The sequence below is a fragment of the Haplochromis burtoni genome, unplaced genomic scaffold (assembly GCF_018398535.1).
Source record: "Haplochromis burtoni strain Fernald_Lab_line unplaced genomic scaffold, NCSU_Asbu1 Contig_87, whole genome shotgun sequence".
Taxonomy (NCBI): Eukaryota; Metazoa; Chordata; class Actinopteri; order Cichliformes; family Cichlidae; genus Haplochromis; species Haplochromis burtoni.
Window position 1 is genome coordinate 1,462,488 of NW_024582448.1, and position 20,060 is coordinate 1,482,547.

Consider the following 20,060-nt stretch of genomic DNA (forward strand, 5'->3'; position numbering starts at 1 on the left):
TCTAGAATAGCTGGCTTGAATAGAGCTTTGGCTCAGGTGTCTGAGGTGGAGATGGGGAGGAAGTAGGATGCACAAAGGAGTCTGAAAGGAAGAATTACAGATAGGACAGATTTAAACCATCCACCAGGCTCAAAGAAGGCAGGCAAGAAGATGATTGGAAAGCAGTAGACACAAAAGCCTTATTTGTTCACTTTTGAGCATTCCGACATTTTTACTTCCATAGGAATTCAGAGGACAGGTAGCAGCCAGGTGATGCTAATCAAATACAATCTATTCAAGGCGTTTTGGCAGAAGTGTAGACCAATATTCCTCCACAATGATCTGAGAGACTGATAAATACATGCGGAGAGTGATTACGTCAAGCTATCCTTGCTAAAGGTAATTCTGTAAGCTACTGAATCATGGGGTTGTATTTAGTTTTTCACAGGTCCACATAAGGGAAACCAGCTTTCAGCTTCTGTGACCTCAGCAAAAACCTTCCTGATAAGATGGCTTTAAGTCCTAATTACAGAGTGTTGTTCATTTTATAAAATATGTTCCCCATTAGAATCAAAGAAGTGAGATAAAGTACGCTGTTGCTTTGTTATCATTGAAAAGCTTGAGCGTGCTTTGTCTTCTTGTTTCTTAGTCAGATCCTTACCTTCCTCCTCACGTTTGGTTTCAATGTTTCTATTCAGCTCATAGCTTCACATTTGGACTAACCAGCAGCTGATGTCAATATCCATCTTTTATATACAGTTGATGTACTCTGTAAGCTGGGATGCACATTGTGCCTTAGTGCCTCTCTATCACATCCACATTAAGGTTTTAGAAATTTGGAGTTGATGTTAGACCACACGGGTCAGCCTTTATTCTCCGCATGCATCAGTGAGCCTAAGGCGCCATAACCCACACATAGTGCAATAGACCTCAATACCTCAATACTTGAAATGTGCAATTCACTTATTTTTATTTTTTATTCCTATTTATTCTATTTATCCCCTTCGTATATTTTATTTATATTGTCTCTGTATTATGTGTGTGTGTGTGTGTGTGTGTGTGTGTGTGTGTGTGTGTGTGTGTGTATATATAATATTCTGTAACTCTGTAACTTCGGTCGTTGCTGTGCTTTTTTGGAAATCGAATTTCCCAGAGGAACCCACCCGAGGGATTAATAAAGTTCTATCTTATCTTATCTTATCTTATCTTATCTTATCTTATCTTATCTTATCTTATCTTATGTTATCTTAGCCCTCACAACTGGCTTCTGGTAAAGCCGCTGTGTTTCTGTTACAGCCATTTTCTGTGTCCAACATGTCAGCTTCAAGACATGACAGTTAACTTTCTGTCTAATATATCCCACACCTTGACAGGTGCCATTGTAACAAGGCAATCAGTGTCATTCACCTGTCAATGGTTTTAATGCTGTTGCAGTTTGTAGATTTTGGATTGGTCAGATTCTCTCGACAAACAAGTGTCAGAAGCTTATGCTCTGTACTCTATCTTGAGATAAAAAAAAGGAGTTGTCATATTATCAGCTTCTTTGCATGTCTTCTCAACTGACAGCATACACTCCCGTTTAATTTCATTGGTTGTTGGCCTCAACTCGCTGCCAAGTTCACTTTGTATTTATAACACTTGGCAACAAAATGAAGAAAGACTTAAACAGTTTTTTGGCAGAGAACAAAGATGGACCCACTAGATGGTTCACACTTTTAATTTCTTCTGTAAAACAGGAAACTTTAATGATTGCATTTCCCTCGATCAAGTCTAATTAGCATTTAAAGATAATATGCTGCACAGAGGTTTGTGTCTACACTGATGAGAACAGCATTCAGTTTTACTGCTGTTTTTTCTTTCTTTTTAAAGCAGCAATAATCATAATCTTTACATGAACAGTGCCTCAAATGACAATGTGTACTGTAAAGGGAATTGTACTCAAAGTATAATCATCTCAGCTCTACTAAATGTTACATCTCTGAACTCTTTGGTTTGGCTTTACTCTTTGATTCAGACTCTTAGCAAACATTGCATGTCCTTTCCTTACAACTGCATCTGTCATGCCACCAGCATAAGACACCTCGCTAATGTCAGTAGCTCTTGCTTTAATATTTAGCAGCTAAAGTGAAATGTTGTCTCAGAAATACTTAGAGAACAAAACAGAACAAGTGTTTACGTTTGTACTTTGAGCAGAAATATGACAAACAGTGCCAACACATTCATCGTATCTAAATTTTTGAGCTGGTTGCTAATGAATTAGCAGCTTTAAATGCAGAAGTCCAGGATATGGTAAAAATGTCTTACCATGCTTTTACTGTAGCTGTATTTGTGTGTCATGTGGCATACTTTCTTATATGCTAATTGCATTTTTATCATACTAATTTTTCCTCTTGCAGTTTCAGAGGCACATCAAAAAGTCGGAGGGACAGAAGATCCCGAAAGTGGAACTTCAGATCTCCATTTATGGCGTGAAGATACTAGATCCCAAGACAAAAGTGAGTCCAGAAAGGGTATAGGCAACTGTATATGACAACTGTGATTATACGGAAAATAAACACTGTGAAGTCATCTCTCATATGCAGAGTAAATAATAAATGCTTTATTTTCCCCCCAGGATGTGCAGCATAACTGTCAGTTACACAGAATATCCTTCTGCGCAGATGACAAAACCGATAAAAGGATATTTACTTTTATCTGCAAAGACTCAGAGTCCAACAAACACCTCTGCTACGTCTTTGACAGTGAAAAATGTGTAAGTCTCTGCCGCTTCAACAAGCTTGCTTGTTTCCTTGGATACAAATGTGAAATACATGAGTCAGATTGCTGAAAAATAAGGTATTTTGACATCTCACAGTTAACCTTTCACGAGCAGCTTAAGTGAAAACTACAGCTGTACTCACATTTATTTAGTGTTTGAGCCAGTCTTTGTTTCCTATGTGCTTCAGGCAGAAGAGATAACTTTAACTATCGGCCAAGCCTTTGATTTGGCCTACAAGAAGTTCTTGGAGTCTGGAGGCAAAGACGTGGAAACCAGGAAACAGATTGGAACCCTGCAGAAACGAGTGCGTCTCACATCCAGCTCACGGAGCTCGTTCGCTCACACACACACACACTCTGACAGCGTGTACCACCGTGCAGATGCATTGATGTTTTTATTAATTAATGCGGAGCTTGTTTCTATTGATTGTCTTAAATCATCCAGTGTGGACAATTAAGCTGTGCTGATAAAAGGAAAAAAACTGTTAATGAATATTAATGACGCAGACTTCTGTTGTAACAGAGCCAGCCTGTAATCAAATTATTGTACGCCCAGCTGAAAACATGGAGCTGTCCCATGGGAAGTGTTTAAAATTGGATTTGTTCAGATATTCATATAAATTTGATCAAATTGGGGACGTGATGTTTTAGCTAAACACCAGCCTCACGTGTACTTTAACCTCAGTTGGAGGACGGTGGTTAAGCAGACGTGTATTCAAGTGTGTTAAACAGTACAGCCAACTCAGCAGTTTATGAACATGTACACAGACATGCAGACACAGAGCCATGTTAAAGGTTTAGTGATTATTGAGTTCAAATTGTTCAGCATGAATAAACATCTGCTGATAAAGACCTTGTGATAGAAGCAAAGGTCCAGAAATAGCTATTGAGCAGAGCTTGGCAAGGATCTACCGTTTATTTTGATTTAATCCCAAAATCGCTTCTGCTGCCCCCTGCTGGTAATACTCAGCAAAGCAGCATGTGTGTTCTAATACAGCGGCCCCCAACCTCCGTGCCTTGGACCGGTACCGGTCCCTGAGTCGTTTGATACCGGGCTGCGAGACTTGAGGCTCAGGTGTGAAATGTGTGGTTTTCAGGGTTCCCATTTGAGTAACATTTGTTAAACACTATGTAACCTTACAGGAAACAACTAAACTAGTGTTTTTGTTGGCTGTTTTAAAGGTGTTTATATTTAACTTTCATTTTTGCGTATTTTGTCGATAATTTTAGTTATGACATCATGGCAGATTTCTGTGTATTTTGTTGATATGCACTGAAGTTAGCATGCTAACTAGCCATTGCTATCCTATACCTTTGTGGCTTAAAGCTGTGTGGAGTTGGTTACTTATCAACTTGTCTGATGAGTTCACAGACGTCATAGGTTTTTCTTGATTATTATAATCTCAATGTTTCAGCAAAGTCTCAGGAAAGATTTGTTGAATATCAGTATCTCATTGTTGACGCGACAGCTTAATTACTTAATAATAGTTAGTTTTTAGCAGTGTGCTAAAGTACAGTGTTTTGTCATTTGTGTCGAATTCTGTTAAAAAAAAGACATGTGAGCAGTTCGAACGTGATTCTGTATCATAAGCAAATTACACAAATTGCACTTTGACATCAAATATTTTTCTGCACTCTGCTGCTGCCCTGTGTCCTGATTCTGTTTGTATCTTTTGCAGATTCAAGAACTGGAAACGGAAAACTCTGAGCTAAAGAAACAACTGCAAGAGCTTGAAGAACAGCTGATGATAGCACACGTACCTTCAGTAAGAACAAACTGCGTAGCATGCCAAACTTCAGTTTAGAAAAGTAGATTTTACAGAAGAAAATGAGACCTTGGACTTTGATTTCTGTCCTTTTCAACAGCAGTTACTGTAGCCACGGGGAACAATAGAGTGACTGCATTACAATATCCAATATCTGCAATATCCATCTAAAACTACCTGAAGTGTCTGTTATACCAGACAAAGCAACGCCGCTAGAATCAGCTGAATTGTTGAGTTGTACAAAACTGTTTTGTTCCTTTTGAGATGTTTAATTCAAAGACTTTCATTATGTACGAAACAGCTGACTAATGTAATAGCACTCTTTAATAACATAATCTGTGATTCAAGCATTCTGAATGAGCCAGAAGTGCACAACCTAAACCGTCGTTTAATTCTAAAAGATTCCTGATTTAAACTTAAATTTAAACTGTTGAGTTTTAAAAGTACTTTTAAGGACAGGTGGCTTTGCTGATTGTGTTTGTGCGATTAAATGCACGACTCCGGTTTGGAATGACCAGGCCTATCTGGAGGCAGGCAGCAGGGGTCTGTATCTGAAGCAAAGCAATTACACACCTGATTGGTCTGATGAGGAATGCGATACATTCGGCATCTAATTGGGGCAAATGCCAGCACTTGTGACAGCCTCCTGAGAATGCAATTACCCACAGCTCCCCTATTCTACAACACTGAATAATATTGTCTCTGTCTCTCTCTTTCTGGTCATTTCCTGTCTGCGATCTTTTTCTCAGCCGCTGCACATAAACGCAGCTAATGAAGCGTACATGCTGCAGAGGCCGTCCTCTCTCTTCTGGTGCCACAGCATCAAGTCGCTCTCCTGTCTGGAAATCTCCTCTGTCACTCTCACTCCTATGAGCTCACCGGAGTCCAACTTGTCCACCGGGCTACTAACTCCTCCGCCTGCCAAACCCGCTCTCCTCCCTCCTAAACCCAACGAGGGCTGCAGCATCCCGCGGCCTCGCGTAAACACCCTCCGCTTCTCTTTTTCTGTGCTGTCTCTCTGTCCCTGGAGCCTTGTTATCTCCTGCCTTTGTCTATGTGGTGCTTGTGCTTCTTCTTCTTCTTCTTCCCTTGCTTTGATGCAAAAAAAAGAAAGAGAAAAATAGCTGTGTAGTTTGTGCATGGGTGAACTTACAGGTCTCTGCCGGTGGCTCAACCATTACTTTGTATGCAGGCGGGGAGTATCTCAATGAAGCCGCAGTCGACAGACATTTTTGACATGGTTCCCTTCTCCCCTGTGACACCACTGGTGCCCACACCAGCCAGCAACGGCTGCCCACCCCCTCCACCCACCACATTGCCACCAGATATAAGTAAGTGAAAAACTTATTTGCATTTCGGTGTTTTAACCCCTCCCCCCTCGATGTGCCTCCTTGATCATTACAGTGTTGATCTGCTCTCTGCGTGTAGGTAAAGATTTGTTTGGTGCAGAGCCATTTGATCCGTTCACCTGCGGGGCAGCTGATTTCCCTCCAGACATCCAGTCAAAGCTGGATGAGATGCAGGTGAGCTCATCGCTGTGTCTCTTTCAGAAGAATTGCAGGCAGGCTGCTTAAACTGTGAAACTGTTTTCTTCTTTTTATTATTTAAAGATCTATAAAAGCGGCCCTAAATTAAAGATTTTCCCCTTGCTTTCGTAAATAAAGGCTTTGCGCATCACAAGCGACGCCTTAGCTGAACCTAGTAACAAACTCCAGTTGTCTAACAGCAGTGCACACCGCTGTAATTGCCACATCAGTTCCACCATACAGTACACACTTTATTACAATAAATAATGTTTGAGTAGAAAAATGCAGTCGCACAGCAATAGAAACAATTTGTGTGGAATTATCTAATGAGGAAAGGTTTAGTGACTCATCAATGGGTAACAGTAGCTCCTTTATTCATTTTAATCAGAAGACACAGAAACACTAATGTGTTCATAAAGGAGTGTGTTAATTAAAAGTGTTTAGTGTATCACTCTGATGTGTTTTCCTGCCTGCATGAAAATGTCGTGATATTACAGCAGAGCGAGTTCAAGCAATTGTTGTTGTGGTTGGGATGGAGCCATAAATTAATATTGTAGTCAGATCTGTAATATAAAAAAAAACAATGGTGCTTATTAGAAATAAACTTTTGCTTTCAGACTGCGTCTCAAACCTTTGTGGGGATTGCCAAAAACTGAGAGAGCTAAAGGAGCTTGTGTTCAGTCATTTAATCCAAAGCGATAAATCGGGATTTGAATATATGATCTCATGTCTAAGATAACAACTTTTTTTTGTTAAGTGTGTGAATTTATCTTACACCCACTGTAACTGATTTGTGTTAACAGACAAATGCACGTTCTTGTTAAAGGTCGGTGAGTGCAGAAGTGGAATTAATTGGATCCATCATTTCCTAACAAACTACAAAAGTGATCCTGAAATAGTTTCCTTTAGTCGGTGGTATTTATTCGCAGGGCTTCCTGTCCTGTAATTGGTAATTATTAGAAACACACCTCGCAGCCTTGTTAACAGATGAGACTAATTAAGTGGATTTGTAGCGGTGCTTTTTTTCTGTTTGCAATAGCAGGACATGGGGGAAAAAAGGGTTTGAAAAGCTGCTGCAGCTTCTGTTTTCGTGCTGTCACATAGTTATCAGTGTAGTTACACCATGTCCACATGAATCTGTAAAAACCGCCTGAAAATGACAACATTTGCTTTAAAAAGTTGTGACTTCAAAACTGCGACATCCAAGGTTCAGTTTGGAAAACACCTGTTGAGCTTTGGCAGCGTGTCGCCAGTAGGAGGCAGCGTTGCTCTGATGTTTCTCTCCTTCCTGTTCTTTCTCTTCTTAATGACTAACAGCTGAACGTATCTCTTTCCCTCTCTCACTCGTAGCGGCAGAGATGGTTCGTAGTCCTTTACCCTCTGCTTGTGCTGTTGTGTTTTCGTCTTGCACGCTCTGAATGCAGCTGCACGCGCTCACATTTGCAGACTGCACCGACGCTGCCAGTGCATCTGTGGCAGCTTCATTAGCTCAGCTTTCTTCATGACTTACTCTGTGTCTTTTTGATTAACAAGAACAAATACGCACTGCTTGAAAATATTTGTTTTGCACATAAACAATGTTGGGGGTGCATGACGGCCTCATTTGCAAAATAAGCTCGACTTACTTTGATCTGCTATAATTGAGTTTTCCTATTAGGATTCATGCCTTGCCGTTTCTGATCTTGTCTAAAATGCATGACCCAGCATGATGCAGTGTCAGTAGCGTTTAGCTCGTCTTTGCCTCTGAGGTTTTTCCAGCGTGCCTGAGTGTCTATAAAAGCGGCCCTGTGTGGCTTCATGTCTTCCAGGAGGGGTTCAAAATGGGACTAACCTTAGAGGGCACCGTCTTCTCTCTGGACCCGCTAGACAGTCGCTGCTGATGTTGAGAAGATGAACCCTTCGAGGTGCACTTTCAACCCGTTTGTATGAAGAAGTGCCAAAATCCACTCCACGGTTGAGTCAAGATGTCACAGTTTTCATCTTGAGGTTTATATGCATTTGCATTTAGATTGGTTTTCGATATTTCAAGGTAAACTCAGATCCATTAAAGTAAAGAGCTATTTTTGTAATAAAAAAAAGACAAAAAATGCATATGGAGGTGTTAGTTTTGAGTACCTTTGCTTGCACAGGAGGAGACAGTTGTAAATAGTCGATATGTTCAATGGTACACTCTGTGGCAGAATTTTCATATGTGTGTATGCACCGTTTGAATTCTGTATTGTCAACACATTCCTGTTTGTATGCCAAACACAAGCTGGCAAGAAAAATAAATGGAATCTATATTGTGACAAAACCTTTGAGCTTTTAACATCACATATTTTACTCCACATTAATTCATACGTTATGTAGTCGATTAATCCAGCCTGATATTTTCTTTTGTTTTTTTACTTCAGTGACCTTTCCGCTCTTTGTCCTTTGTTCTGTTCAGATTTTGACCAGATTGAGTTGCCATTTCGGTGTTTACCTTTCATTTTCTGCTCTTTTATCTCTGTCCAGCCAGTTCTATTCCTGTTATTTCACTTTTGGTTGAATTGACTTTGCTGTTACAGATATTAAAGAAAATCCTACTATGAAAACTGCTCCTCACTCATTCTTCTGTGTTATATAATTTATATCTGACTTTATTTGTATGTGGCATTTGTTTATGAAACATTTTCTTCAAGTGGCAGAATGATTATAATGCTGTAAGCTCGGCTAATGCACAATGACGCCCTTGAATTTTTCCGAGTGCCATCACGACATTTTGTGTGCGATTGCCATCAGCTTACAAAAGGGAAACATGAAAAAAAAATGGAAGTCCTCTTAGCAGAGTCCAGGAAGTACAGAGTCCATATGTTTACATGCCACTGCTCTTTATTCTGCAATATCAAAGCCTGTTTTAGCCAATATGCCTTTGTGACTTTTAAGTACATATAATGAGCTTTTAAGAGTTAAGATTTAGGTCTGTAACAGCGGTATTGTACATGCTAGCTGCAGTTAGCGTGGTTCGCTTTCTGCAGGGTGTGTAATACTGCTGGACTAATGCAACTAAATATATTGACGTTTTCTCAGGATAGTAAGTTAACATTGATAGCATCTCCTCCTCCATAGAACCAAGCTCATTAATGCTGCTCAGTGAAAGCTTTAACTGATGCAGAAGTTGGGGGTTGTTGTGGAACTGTGCTTAGCTTGCAGGTGTCTCTTCACATTTGCAGTAGCGGTCTTAAAAGCTGATGTAACTTAATCACATTGATTACATGTTGTTCTCGTCTTTTTTAATACAGAATGTGTCATTTTGCTAGTTAAAGTGCAAATGCACACTAACAGCAAGGATTTGATCCCTGTTTTTCTCTCTTGCTGAAGTCACAGCGGTCACAGACTGTGGCATTACAAAAATGATTTTGACCGTGTGCAATGAACTTACACTCTCAATGCCTTTGATATGGTTGCTTCAAAGACTGGTATCAGGTCTGTGACCACCTGCAGTTAGTTGTCAGAGATAAGACTGGTAATGCCTTCTGTATGCTGTCAATTTGCTATTGAATATGGCAATTTCATCCAATCTGCTTGGGATAGTATGGCAATTAATTATGATAAATTGTGAAATCCACAAATTGCCATCTGCATACACAGAGATTCACATTAATTACTTCTATTAAGAGTCCAGCCAGAAACCTGAATGGGTAGATTTTAAACAGAAGTTCCTCCACAAATAGTGGTGTAGTTGCTGCAGAACAGCATGTTAATTGCAAAAATGACAGAGGTATTTTTGCAACCTTGCCTTTAATCACCTTGCTTTTGCCCAATGATCAGACCCAACAAATATACCCCCCCCCCCATAAAATTATGAATTATCTTGCATAATTGGGCTGTTGAGTTTCTTTACTCATTTCAGTTATTACCAACAAAATAATTGCATGTCTAATCATCTGGGAATTACCCAGATGATTTTATTTATTTAGACAGAGATCCCCTCCCCCTATGTTCAGCACAAAGTTACGCCGATAGTTGCCTCGCACCAAGACACCTGTGCAATCGCCTTGCAATCATGAGTGGTCACCCAAAAGGTTGACATTGCACAATGAATGAACCTCTGGGCAAGTAGCTGATCACTCCAACTACTTGAAATCCATCATAAATACAAAAACACTCAATGCAAACACCGAACAACCCAGTATCTCTCCTACTTTTACTCTAGTGTGACTGAGTTTTAACCAAAGAAATATACCACAAATAAAGAAACTTAGTCACTTGAATTTAGCAATAAATGTGTTGTGTTACTTTCTAACACTTTACTCTAAACACCTTTTATGTTCATCATATGTTTTCACCATAAAATGCTTTCTGTATACAAAGTTATCTATTTGTGCCCAGGTAACCTTTTTACTTTATTTGCCAACCTGTCATGTTCCACTAATCGGAGTCCTTTGCTCCCATTAGTAATATCTCTACCTTGGGAATGGCTACTTTTGTGTTCAGTCTTTAGCTGCCATATCACTGCTACCTTCTGTGAATGTCCCATGAGCTATAACTATGACATGAGGTGCAATAGCTCAGATTAGGTCCAGTGTCTAAACAGATTTTCCTCATATTTAAGATTCACCTTAACAGCCGGGGTGCTTAAGCACATCACCACAGGCAGGGAGAGAGTGATTCACTCAGTTGTTGTCCTAATTCTTCAGTTGCTACAGTTGTGCTGTAAAAAAAAAAAAAATCACATCTGATTTTCTCTTTTTCTTTTCTCTTAAAACAAAGTTTCAGGTCTCTTGGGGCTGCTATCATAGACAATTTATAAAGATCCAAAATGAAGTCTACTCAAACAAGAACAGGCAGAGAGAAGTATTTTCAATATTTATTTTCAAAGGAAGAAACGCATCTGCTTCCAGTGTGGAACCCCCCCTCTTCATCCTCTTCCTCCTCCTTCTCCTCCTCCTCTCTGCCTTGGGGGTGTTTGCAGGCAGCCATGCCTTGCATAATTCTAACAAATCTATAATAAATATACTCAAATTCGAACCAAATGGTCACAAGAGAATTACTTAAAAGCACAGTCAAAAAAAAAAGGAAAGATGTAAAACAAACTGTTCACATTGAAAACTTTGTGTAAAAAGTAAATTAAACTAAATATGAATTTAGGTGCAAAACTGGCCAACGCAAAGAGCCTAACTATACCTGAATCAATATGACAAGAGCTTAGGGGGATTAACAAGCATTTAGTTTAATTTGTTGCATAGCAAAAAAATAAAAATTAAAAATACAAAGCAAACAGGCACACTCAGCTGTCTTATTCTATAAAACTGAGTATTAAAAAAAAGGATTTCAAGAGCATATATGTCCAGGATACTTCAAAGGGGGAGCTGACATGCATAAAAATCGAATATTCTGTGCTACCTTTTAACTGTACCATATGTATAATTGAAGGGGGGGGGGGAAGAATTACAAATCACCACACATCACTCACATGACACCTCATTCATCTCCCCATTGTTGACAGAGAGATCTTTATTGGCATCCCCAAACCCTGCCCTGTACCGCGCAGCTGGGAGAAGATCACAAAGGTCACACTACTTACAAAACAGCACCTGTGTGAAACAAAAGATTTACATGCAGTGTCATGGTGTTCTCAGTTCCGGTGACGAGGTAGCTAACACTGAGTGACTGACAGTCTTCATGCGTCTTTAATGTTCTACATGGTTGGTACAGAGTTTTGAGTAACTAGATACAGACATCGGTTCATCAGAACTTTCATGAGAAAATACCTGCGCCAGCGAACGCATAAGCGGCTGTATTTGTTTCCTCAATAGCACCACAAAGATGTTTTATATTCAGACAATGAAGTAAAAAAACAAAGAAAACAGAAGTCTCTAAAAAAAAATTAGTAGTGGTGGGACATACGTCGTAGTTTCAGTGGAAACGTTCTGGGCTTACGAACAGCAGTCATAATAACAGTTTAAAGCTTCTATGTTCTTTGGTGAAATTAAAGGGTAAGATCTTTGGACCTCGAAAATGCACAAAGCTTGAAGTCAAACATACACAAGACGACAGAGGAATGATTCTGATTTTTTTTTTTTTTTTTTTTTTTTAAAACCAATTTTTCATGTAAATTCCAAAACAAATCTTTGCCGTCTTGAACTGGGTCGAAAGGCACAATAAATATCTCGCCACGGGGCCACAACAGTCCTCGGTACTCGTATGTACAACGTGGCTGATCGCATCAGCTGTCAGTTCAACAGTCTCGGGATTCTCCTCGACACTTCCCTTCCCTGCTGACACCTTTACAAGAAGCACACGGGCCCGATGTCGACGCCGAACTCTTGATCCCGGCCGCCAATGTCCACGGGGGCAATATCCACAATGGGAAGTCTTGCTGTTTTCTGTGTCCTGTACTCAAACACGGTCTTGCCCCAGTTGCCATTTGCTTGCTGTTAAAGAGATAAAAACGCAGGTTCGTCAGTGAACTCTGTGAAGAGAAAGGCTTTCAAATCCTGAAATACATCTAATTCCTCAGTTTGTTCCCTAAGCACACTGTTCATTTTGTGTTCGTGTTCACATACACTCACCTCCTGCTATAAATTAAGCTGAAAAACTCAATTTGTATCAACCCTGATAGAATCTGTTAGAAACTGCTGCCTACTTTCACACCCAGCAGACACCAAGCATCATTATGATTTGACTGATGAAGACCTGTCCAGTATTAACTCACTACTCAATCTTCATTGTCAGGCATGTGTTGAACTACAACAGTTGAAACGCTGGACTTACTGTGCAGGAGTCCTCCACCACTGTGTATCTGAACCTGTTGTTTCCCTCTGCTTTGAGCTCTAGGTCGTTGGAGCCTTTGAGGATCACGGCTTTCTTTAAGTTGCCCGTCTTGTCATCCATGTAGCCCACGGAGTTCTTGCAGTGGTACGTGATGGTCTGGGAAACCTCTTTGGACAGCAGGCGGATGAAGGTCATCTGCACTGCGACGGTGTTTGATGGCTGATCTTTGTTGCCATAAGCAAACTAAAAGCACAAATTTGTACAACATGTTAAGGTCTGGATTCATTTAAAAATGCTCTCACACACACAGACACACACAACTAGTGTGTAGCTGCTCACATGTGTTCCGCTGTTCATGTCGGCTCCAAACCACACAGGCTTGTTCCTGGAGGAGGTCCACCACACTTTACGAGGTATGCTGGATGGGTTGGCAGAGATGCAGGTCTCTCCGGTGTCCATGTTGCAGTGCACTTGAATGGCATCCTCTGCACTGCCTTGGTTTGGATCCACCCAGTACTCACCTACATCACAAAATGGAAGCATTCAAATAAATTGCACTTCCAGAAGTAGGAATATACTAAGTCAGTGTCTACATGAACGGACCCCTGGGGCTAACAATTGGTATTAAAGGCACGTATCTGTTTCCTTGAGCACTTAAAAGGTACCTACAAGCTCCCAAGCTGTAAATGGTACCATTTACAGCTTGGTATATACCATAAGTATATACCATTTCCTCAAGTTTTTAGGATGACTGTATGCAATTAGCCTCCTTGGAGACAGACCTGTGCTATAAATTCTAGGTGACTTCCTTCCCGAGTTATTGGGTTCTCAAGATTGTCTGAAAACTTGAGGTAACGGTCACGGAGATTCAAACTGTCCAAGGTTTTAGTAGATGCAACTACAGTATCAATTTGAAAATCCTAAGTCACCTGTTCTTGAGTTATCACATTCACACATAGGATGTCCTGCTTCCTTATTCACAAGGGGTTTGATCTGGCAGACTTTTTACACCAAATACCCTTCCTGATGCACCCCCAGATGGATTTTTGTCCCCTCCTGGGATCAAACTGTGGATCTTTCTCTTGTTAGGCGCATGTGTATAAAACTATACTCGGGAGCCTTGACATTACATGCAAGCAACCTTAGTTTGTGTGTCAATATTTACATCAGCAAATGGAAAAACGCTGCAAATACACACAAAACACTATAAAGTGAGGGGAAAAAAACAAAATCTTACAAAGCGCAAACAAGTGTTTCTGGGGATGTGATGGAAACCAAAACATGTGAAGGCTCACACTGAGACATAAACGAAGAGGAGGGTTCATCAGTGTTGTGAGCTGGAAAAAGTGTGGAGGTAAAACATGATTTAATCACCATTCATAAAATGCTGTGGATACATGTTTGCTATTAGCCATTTATTCCGCTTCTGCTCTATCATGTTATCATTTCCTAAAAAAAAAAAAAGATTTGTTTCATGATTTTTAAAATTTGTTTTTAGATTTTGCAGGTTTTTTAATTCCTGTTGTGTTTTTGCAGCATTTTCCTATTTGCTGGTGTTTTCCTAAGTTGTAGTGTATTTGACCTCTCAAGGCTACCATAGAAAAAAATTTACATTCTAATAAAGTCAAATCTGTTTAAATGTCTCCCCTCACTCACCGCTCTTCTTCATGGGGTAGCACCTCTTGAGGTCATCGCAGGTCCTGGCAGGATGTTTCTTGCTGCCGTCTGGGCTCTTCATGTTGTCGATCTGGCTCTTGAGGGCTTTCAGGGTGGCTTGAACACCGGGGTCGACGGGCACTATGGTGGAGGCATTGCTGTTGGGCAGAGCTTCGTCCTCGCTGAACTCAGGAGGAGGTGGCCCAGAGTCGTAATCCTGGGGGCCACCGAATAGGTCATCCACAGCTGCCATGGGACGTCCGGGAGGGCCTGGAGGACCTGCGGGTCCGGGTTCTCCGGGAGGGCCCTGCGGGTTTTGGAATAGTAGTGTGAAGACTGTACTCTTTGGGGTTTTTATTTACACATTGAAATTTTGCCCATCCCCTATTCCCTATGTACCAAACATCTGTTGAAAAGATGTTCTGCATTTTAACAAACATTCTCATCTGGCTCCTTTTTATGAGCTTTGCACACACTTTTTGCTGCGTAATGAGACAATACCTCTGGTCCAACTTCTCCTGTGATCCCACGAGTTCCTGGAGGTCCCATTGGTCCAGGCAGTCCTATGTATCCTTCTTTTCCAGGAGGCCCAATAGGTCCAGGAGGTCCCTAAATCATAAGGAACCGTTAGCCTCAAACATGAGAAATTAATTCCAAAGTTATAGTTGATATGAAGATTATTCTCTTCCTCAACACGAATGAATCGGTGGCAATTACCCTCGGTCCACTGGGTCCAACAATTCCTGGAGCTCCCTGCTCACCAGTTGTGCCCTAAAAGCAATAAATCAAATTTATTAGTCTGTTTAATGCACTTGAACTCGATGAACACAATCTATTGATGATACTCAAGTGGGAAAACTCAGCTAATGGTACCATTTGTTTTGTTCAGCTGAATTTCTGTGAAACAAAGTGTCCACTTTAGGGCACTGCCAAGAGTAAAGTAAATACACTAAGTTTTCTAATCTAGCTTATAGCTGTCAGTAACTGGGTCATGAGGGGTGGGTTGATGGGATAATGACAGACAACATTGTTAGCAAAAAACGGAAATGAAGCTGCACTCATTTACAAGCGCTGCATTAAAATGAAAGAGAATTATGTTCAAATAAAAAATTAAAGCTCCTTTTGATCAGTGTCTGATTTGCATTTCAGAGCGCGGTTGGCAAAGGTGGAATAACAGAAGAATACTCCACTGTACTGTATGCAGTAGGTTGGAAAGCCTCTGAGATGAAGCAGAAGTCATCAGAGTCAACATTATCATTTTTACTTACTGGAGGTCCGGGGAGACCCTGCAAACCAGTGAAGCCTCTGTGTCCCTTCTGGCCTCTCTCTCCATGGTCACCCAGGTCACCCTTATCTCCTCTCGGCCCTTGGGGTCCCTGAGTTATAAAAGATTTAGGGCATTTCATAATTACGGTCATGAAATGATGAAGATTGCTTTTACTGCAGTTCTGCACTGAGATCTGAATGAATGTTCATTGAAAGCTATCTGAAAAGGTAATTTACTTTCATAAAACAGATAGTTTCACATAACCACAAGCTGAAGACTCACCACTAATCCTCTCTTTCCAGCTGAGCCAGGTGGTCCAGGAGGTCCTCTTGAGCCCTGAAAACGAGCAAAATCATTAGAAAGCCCTCAGGGAACATAGACCTCTGCAAACACAGAGTCCATCCAGCCTTCTGGTACTGAAACACATTATTCAGTTACTATTAAGGGTTTCAATTAAATCTGCCTCCAGAATGTCCTCATGTGCCCTCGGTACATCTGTTAATACACCCTGCACATGAACAGGAAAAAAACAAACAAACAAAAAAAAAAACCACTTACAGGCTCTCCTCTCCTTCCAGCATCACCTGGGGCACCAACAGGACCTGGAGGTCCAGGAAGTCCCTGAGGACCAACCAAGCCTTCTGGACCAGGATCTCCTCGGTCTCCCTGGAAATTTAAAAAAGTAAGTAAGTGTTAGCTACCTGCAACATCTTTATTTTTTCCCTTTTTCTAATCAATTTTTTTTAAAATTTTATTTCTTATCTAGAAAAAAAAATCAAATTTTGGCATTGCTCACCAAAGTTTAGCTGTCATCATCAAAACATTCACAAACAACCCTGGTTAAAAATACATTTCTTCATTTGCAGACACAATAAATAACACCAAATTAAGCAATAATTCAAGAGGAACCAAGAGCAAAAAATACAAGTTTGTGTCGATTCCCAACGAACAGAAAAGAGGAATCAAGCACCTCACAGGTCTTGTCGCCCAAGTCAGAATATTTTCCTCATTTTCTAATGGTAAACTACTATTGCAACTAATGTTTTTATATTCAATCCTTCCTAAAATAACATCTTTTTCTATTCGTAACACCAGGTTTAGACCAATGTATCAAACTTCAGATCAGTCTTTTCAAACGCTAATATTTTTGCCATTTCAACAGTCCATTTTTGGATTGCTGGTACCTCCTCAGGTTCTTTGTCTCCAGGAAACACACAGATCCTTCAAGACCTTTGCCTACGCTGGAGAGGATAGTTTGGAATAACTGTGCATTCCATTCTAAGGTACAAGATCTTTTAAGACAAGAGTTATATCCCTCCAGCAACCTTAGATTAATATAAGATGAGCACTTTTTGCAATGTCATATTTTGATCCTTTCTGCGTCTTACCCTTTGTCCAATAACACCATCCTTTCCTGGTGGGCCATCTGATCCTGCAGGACCCTGAGGACCAGACAAAGAAAAAAACAAAAACAGAACATTTAGACAGCTTTGCTAGCGTTAGTTGGGAACCACAAACACTTTAAAACATGCACTTACATCTGGACCAGGATCACCACGAGGTCCATTAGCACCAGGAACACCAACTGGACCTGGAGGGCCTTTATCTCCAGGCGCTCCTGTTGAGCCCTGCTTTCCTGGGGGACCCTAAAAAAAGAAAACAGAAAAGTCACAATACAATATAAAGAACACGAATGTCAAGTTTAGACTTTTAAGCTAGTAAATAACAAAGCTGGTACACAGCAGATATCGGCTTTGATACCAACCGCTGGTCCTGGGAGACCTGGTGGCCCACGCTCTCCTCTCTGACCAGGAAGACCTACAATGCCTCTCTGCCCTGTAGTTCCAGCTGGGCCTGGAGGACCATTAGGACCCTAAAGCAGACAACATTAAATTCTCTTAAAGGCAAACAGAAGAACAAGCAACAAGGAATTTCTCAAAAAAAAAAAAATGTATGAGCTGGGACGATTAAAAAAATATTTAAATAAATCAAGTTTTTTATTAAAATTGTGACAAACAAATAAAAATAAAATTGACTTTACCGTAGGGCCATCCTCTCCAGAGTCCCCTTTGTCTCCTGGGCTACCTGGTGATCCTGGAGGTCCACGTTCTCCTTGTCGTCCAGGGGGTCCATGATCTCCACGAAGTCCAGGAGGACCCTCTTTTCCTGGAGGTCCCAGGGGTCCTGCTTCTCCTAAAGGACCCTGATAAGACCGGTTACAGTCACAAATATTTTCATGTGGTTGAAAGCATCAAATGCACTTTTTCATGGGACGTGTTGTGCTACAATACGTAAAAGCAAAAAAAAGTTTATCCCTCATCCAAGTGGTCACTGAAAACCTTAAAAAGGAAAAAAAATTTCCAACACAGAAGAAATTTCAGATGAATACTTTTTCTCTTTAGAAAACAAAACAAAATCCTAGAGGTGCATATCTTGTACATTTGTGTAATCTCTATAATTAGCAGACAGAAATTAGTAGTTATAATATTTAACTATTTCCTCTGTTATTTGAGTGCTGTTCAGTTTTAACTACAATGGTGATGTGATACCTAGACAGTAGGAAAACAAAGCCGGTAAAGTTATTCGTCTATCATTTCACACAGCCTTAGCTGATTCTGTTGTTTGACCCACATTTGACCCAGGTGATGAAACCAGCAGGACAATCTCAAGCTGGACATCCCCAGCTCCTTTAAACATGCACAAAGGCTGCATTATGTATTCAGTGAAGAAAGTAAAAAGTTTAAATAAAACTTTTTTTTGTCAGGGTCACCATATTGGTGCCGATAGTTTAAAGAGACTTTTGAAACAAAGAACCAGACTTATTGTAAAGCATTATGTCATAGTGACCAAAATTCACAGCATTTAGCCATTCTGTGTGCCATGCCTTCATTTACTTCATCTTTGTCAGCAGGGCCATCTGAGGAAAACAAATGTTGCTCTGTATGTTGGTACAGATAAAAAGAAATGCAAGGGGTGGGGAAGTGGGTTGACAGATGAAGGACACGGCAAGAGGGGGATGGAAATGTGTGTATGGATCATATCCTGCCACCAGTTTTGTGATCTTTTCTGGCCTGTTTTTTTCTTTCTTTACAAATATTAAAGAATTGATCACAGAAAAGAATAATGATGCCTTAACGTACAAATTTCAGAGGGTCAATACAACACATACAACACAGAGTAGATGCATGACTAATATGAGACTATAAAGGAGTTATCTATTATCTATTGTAAGGTCTTTACCTTACAATATAAAGTGCCTTGAGGTAACTGTTGTTGAGATTTGGCTTTATATAAATCACACTGAAATGAATTCAACTTGTTATACACACAAGAATGCTTAATGAGGGAATGATGGTGTCCTTTTTGAAATGACAGGGAAGGAGACAGATAGCTGTTTTTGCCTTTTTCGAAACTTGACTTGGGTATAATATACAAAGGTAGAATTTTAGATTTTTTTTTATTGTGTCAGCATTTATTTTGATTTGCAAACTATTTCAGTAAAGTAATTTATTTACATAAACGGGTGATTGTGCATCATCTTTGGTGGTTTAACATTTGTAACCCATACATTTTTCTTTTTCTTTCACGACCTTGTATTCAAACCCTAACTTGGGGCAGTACTTACAGGTGGGCCAGGGGGTCCAACCCTTCCTGCAGATCCAGGGAAACCAGTGGGGCCCTGCAAAAAAAAAGGAAAAAAGAAGTGGTTTGAACAGCAACAGAAAATAACATAGTGTTTTGAAATGTACTTATAATTGTAGAATCAATGGATCTTACCGGTGCTCCCTGTGTTCCTCTTCCTCCTTTCAGGCCAGCAACACCAACTGGCCCCTACAAAAAAATTATATCAACATTTAACTAGAACATAATCTCTCAGTGCACGCATGCAGGAAATGTGTGCAACTGAGAGATTCTGTTCTAATGAGGAGCAAGCAGGAAGTGAAAGCTCACTTATTTAGAACTTGCAGCCAAACTGGATTAACTAAATGTATAGCAATAAATAAGTGGTTTTGGAAATAAAAATATGTCAGAACAACTACATTATTTTGCAACTCACAGGAGGTCCATGGGCACCAGCCAAGCCCTGTGGCCCAGGAGACCCTGCATCTCCTTTCTGGCCTTGTTCTCCAGGCTCTCCTTTTACTCCAGGTTGGCCATCAGGACCCTGTGAGGTGTAAATGATATTAGCAGAGATGCTTTTCCTCCTTTATCTCCTGTGGCATTGTCAAAGGCATGCATATATTTAGCAAAGTGTTTCAGTGTACTTACAGGGGGGCCAGAAAATCCAACAGCACCAATAGGACCAGGGTCACCTCTCGACCCCTGCACCACAAGATAAATGTTTGTATTACTTTGTAATGAGCTGCCTTG

At 40.4% G+C, this 20,060-nt stretch overlaps 2 protein-coding genes across 12 annotated transcripts in view; one reads left to right on the plus strand and one right to left on the minus strand.

Annotated features, from left to right (window-relative positions):
- Positions 1 to 12,100, plus strand: part of LOC102310235 (GULP PTB domain containing engulfment adaptor 1) — a 93,336-nt gene extending 81,236 nt beyond the window's left edge. For 8 of the 11 annotated variants that reach the window (XM_014334671.2, XM_014334676.2, XM_042222507.1 and 5 more), the window contains 8 exons: positions 2,376 to 2,474; positions 2,594 to 2,731; positions 2,925 to 3,041; positions 4,416 to 4,502; positions 5,252 to 5,482; positions 5,695 to 5,833; positions 5,931 to 6,025; positions 7,837 to 12,100. In XM_014334671.2, coding sequence (XP_014190157.1) covers positions 2,376 to 2,474; positions 2,594 to 2,731; positions 2,925 to 3,041; positions 4,416 to 4,502; positions 5,252 to 5,482; positions 5,695 to 5,833; positions 5,931 to 6,025; positions 7,837 to 7,908 — 978 coding nt within the window. In that variant the 3' untranslated portion in view covers positions 7,909 to 12,100. Of the gene's footprint in view, positions 1 to 2,375; positions 2,475 to 2,593; positions 2,732 to 2,924; positions 3,042 to 4,415; positions 4,503 to 5,251; positions 5,483 to 5,694; positions 5,834 to 5,930; positions 6,026 to 7,378; positions 7,390 to 7,836 lie in introns of all 11 variants that reach the window. The other 3 variants (XM_014334675.2, XM_005925777.3, XM_005925776.3) reach the window with 3 other exon arrangements.
- col5a2a (collagen, type V, alpha 2a) overlaps positions 11,472 to 20,060 on the minus strand; it is a 40,680-nt gene continuing 32,091 nt past the window's right edge. The window contains exons 38-54 of the mRNA XM_005925773.3: positions 19,959 to 20,012; positions 19,747 to 19,854; positions 19,467 to 19,520; positions 19,315 to 19,368; positions 17,731 to 17,892; positions 17,455 to 17,562; positions 17,228 to 17,335; positions 17,078 to 17,131; positions 16,248 to 16,355; positions 15,972 to 16,025; positions 15,691 to 15,798; positions 15,140 to 15,193; positions 14,924 to 15,031; positions 14,423 to 14,729; positions 13,106 to 13,287; positions 12,767 to 13,009; positions 11,472 to 12,426 (exon numbers count right to left, since the gene is read on the minus strand). Coding sequence (XP_005925835.1) covers positions 12,280 to 12,426; positions 12,767 to 13,009; positions 13,106 to 13,287; positions 14,423 to 14,729; positions 14,924 to 15,031; positions 15,140 to 15,193; positions 15,691 to 15,798; positions 15,972 to 16,025; positions 16,248 to 16,355; positions 17,078 to 17,131; positions 17,228 to 17,335; positions 17,455 to 17,562; positions 17,731 to 17,892; positions 19,315 to 19,368; positions 19,467 to 19,520; positions 19,747 to 19,854; positions 19,959 to 20,012 — 2,013 coding nt within the window. The 3' untranslated portion in view covers positions 11,472 to 12,279. The remainder of the gene's footprint in view (positions 12,427 to 12,766; positions 13,010 to 13,105; positions 13,288 to 14,422; positions 14,730 to 14,923; positions 15,032 to 15,139; positions 15,194 to 15,690; positions 15,799 to 15,971; positions 16,026 to 16,247; positions 16,356 to 17,077; positions 17,132 to 17,227; positions 17,336 to 17,454; positions 17,563 to 17,730; positions 17,893 to 19,314; positions 19,369 to 19,466; positions 19,521 to 19,746; positions 19,855 to 19,958; positions 20,013 to 20,060) is intronic.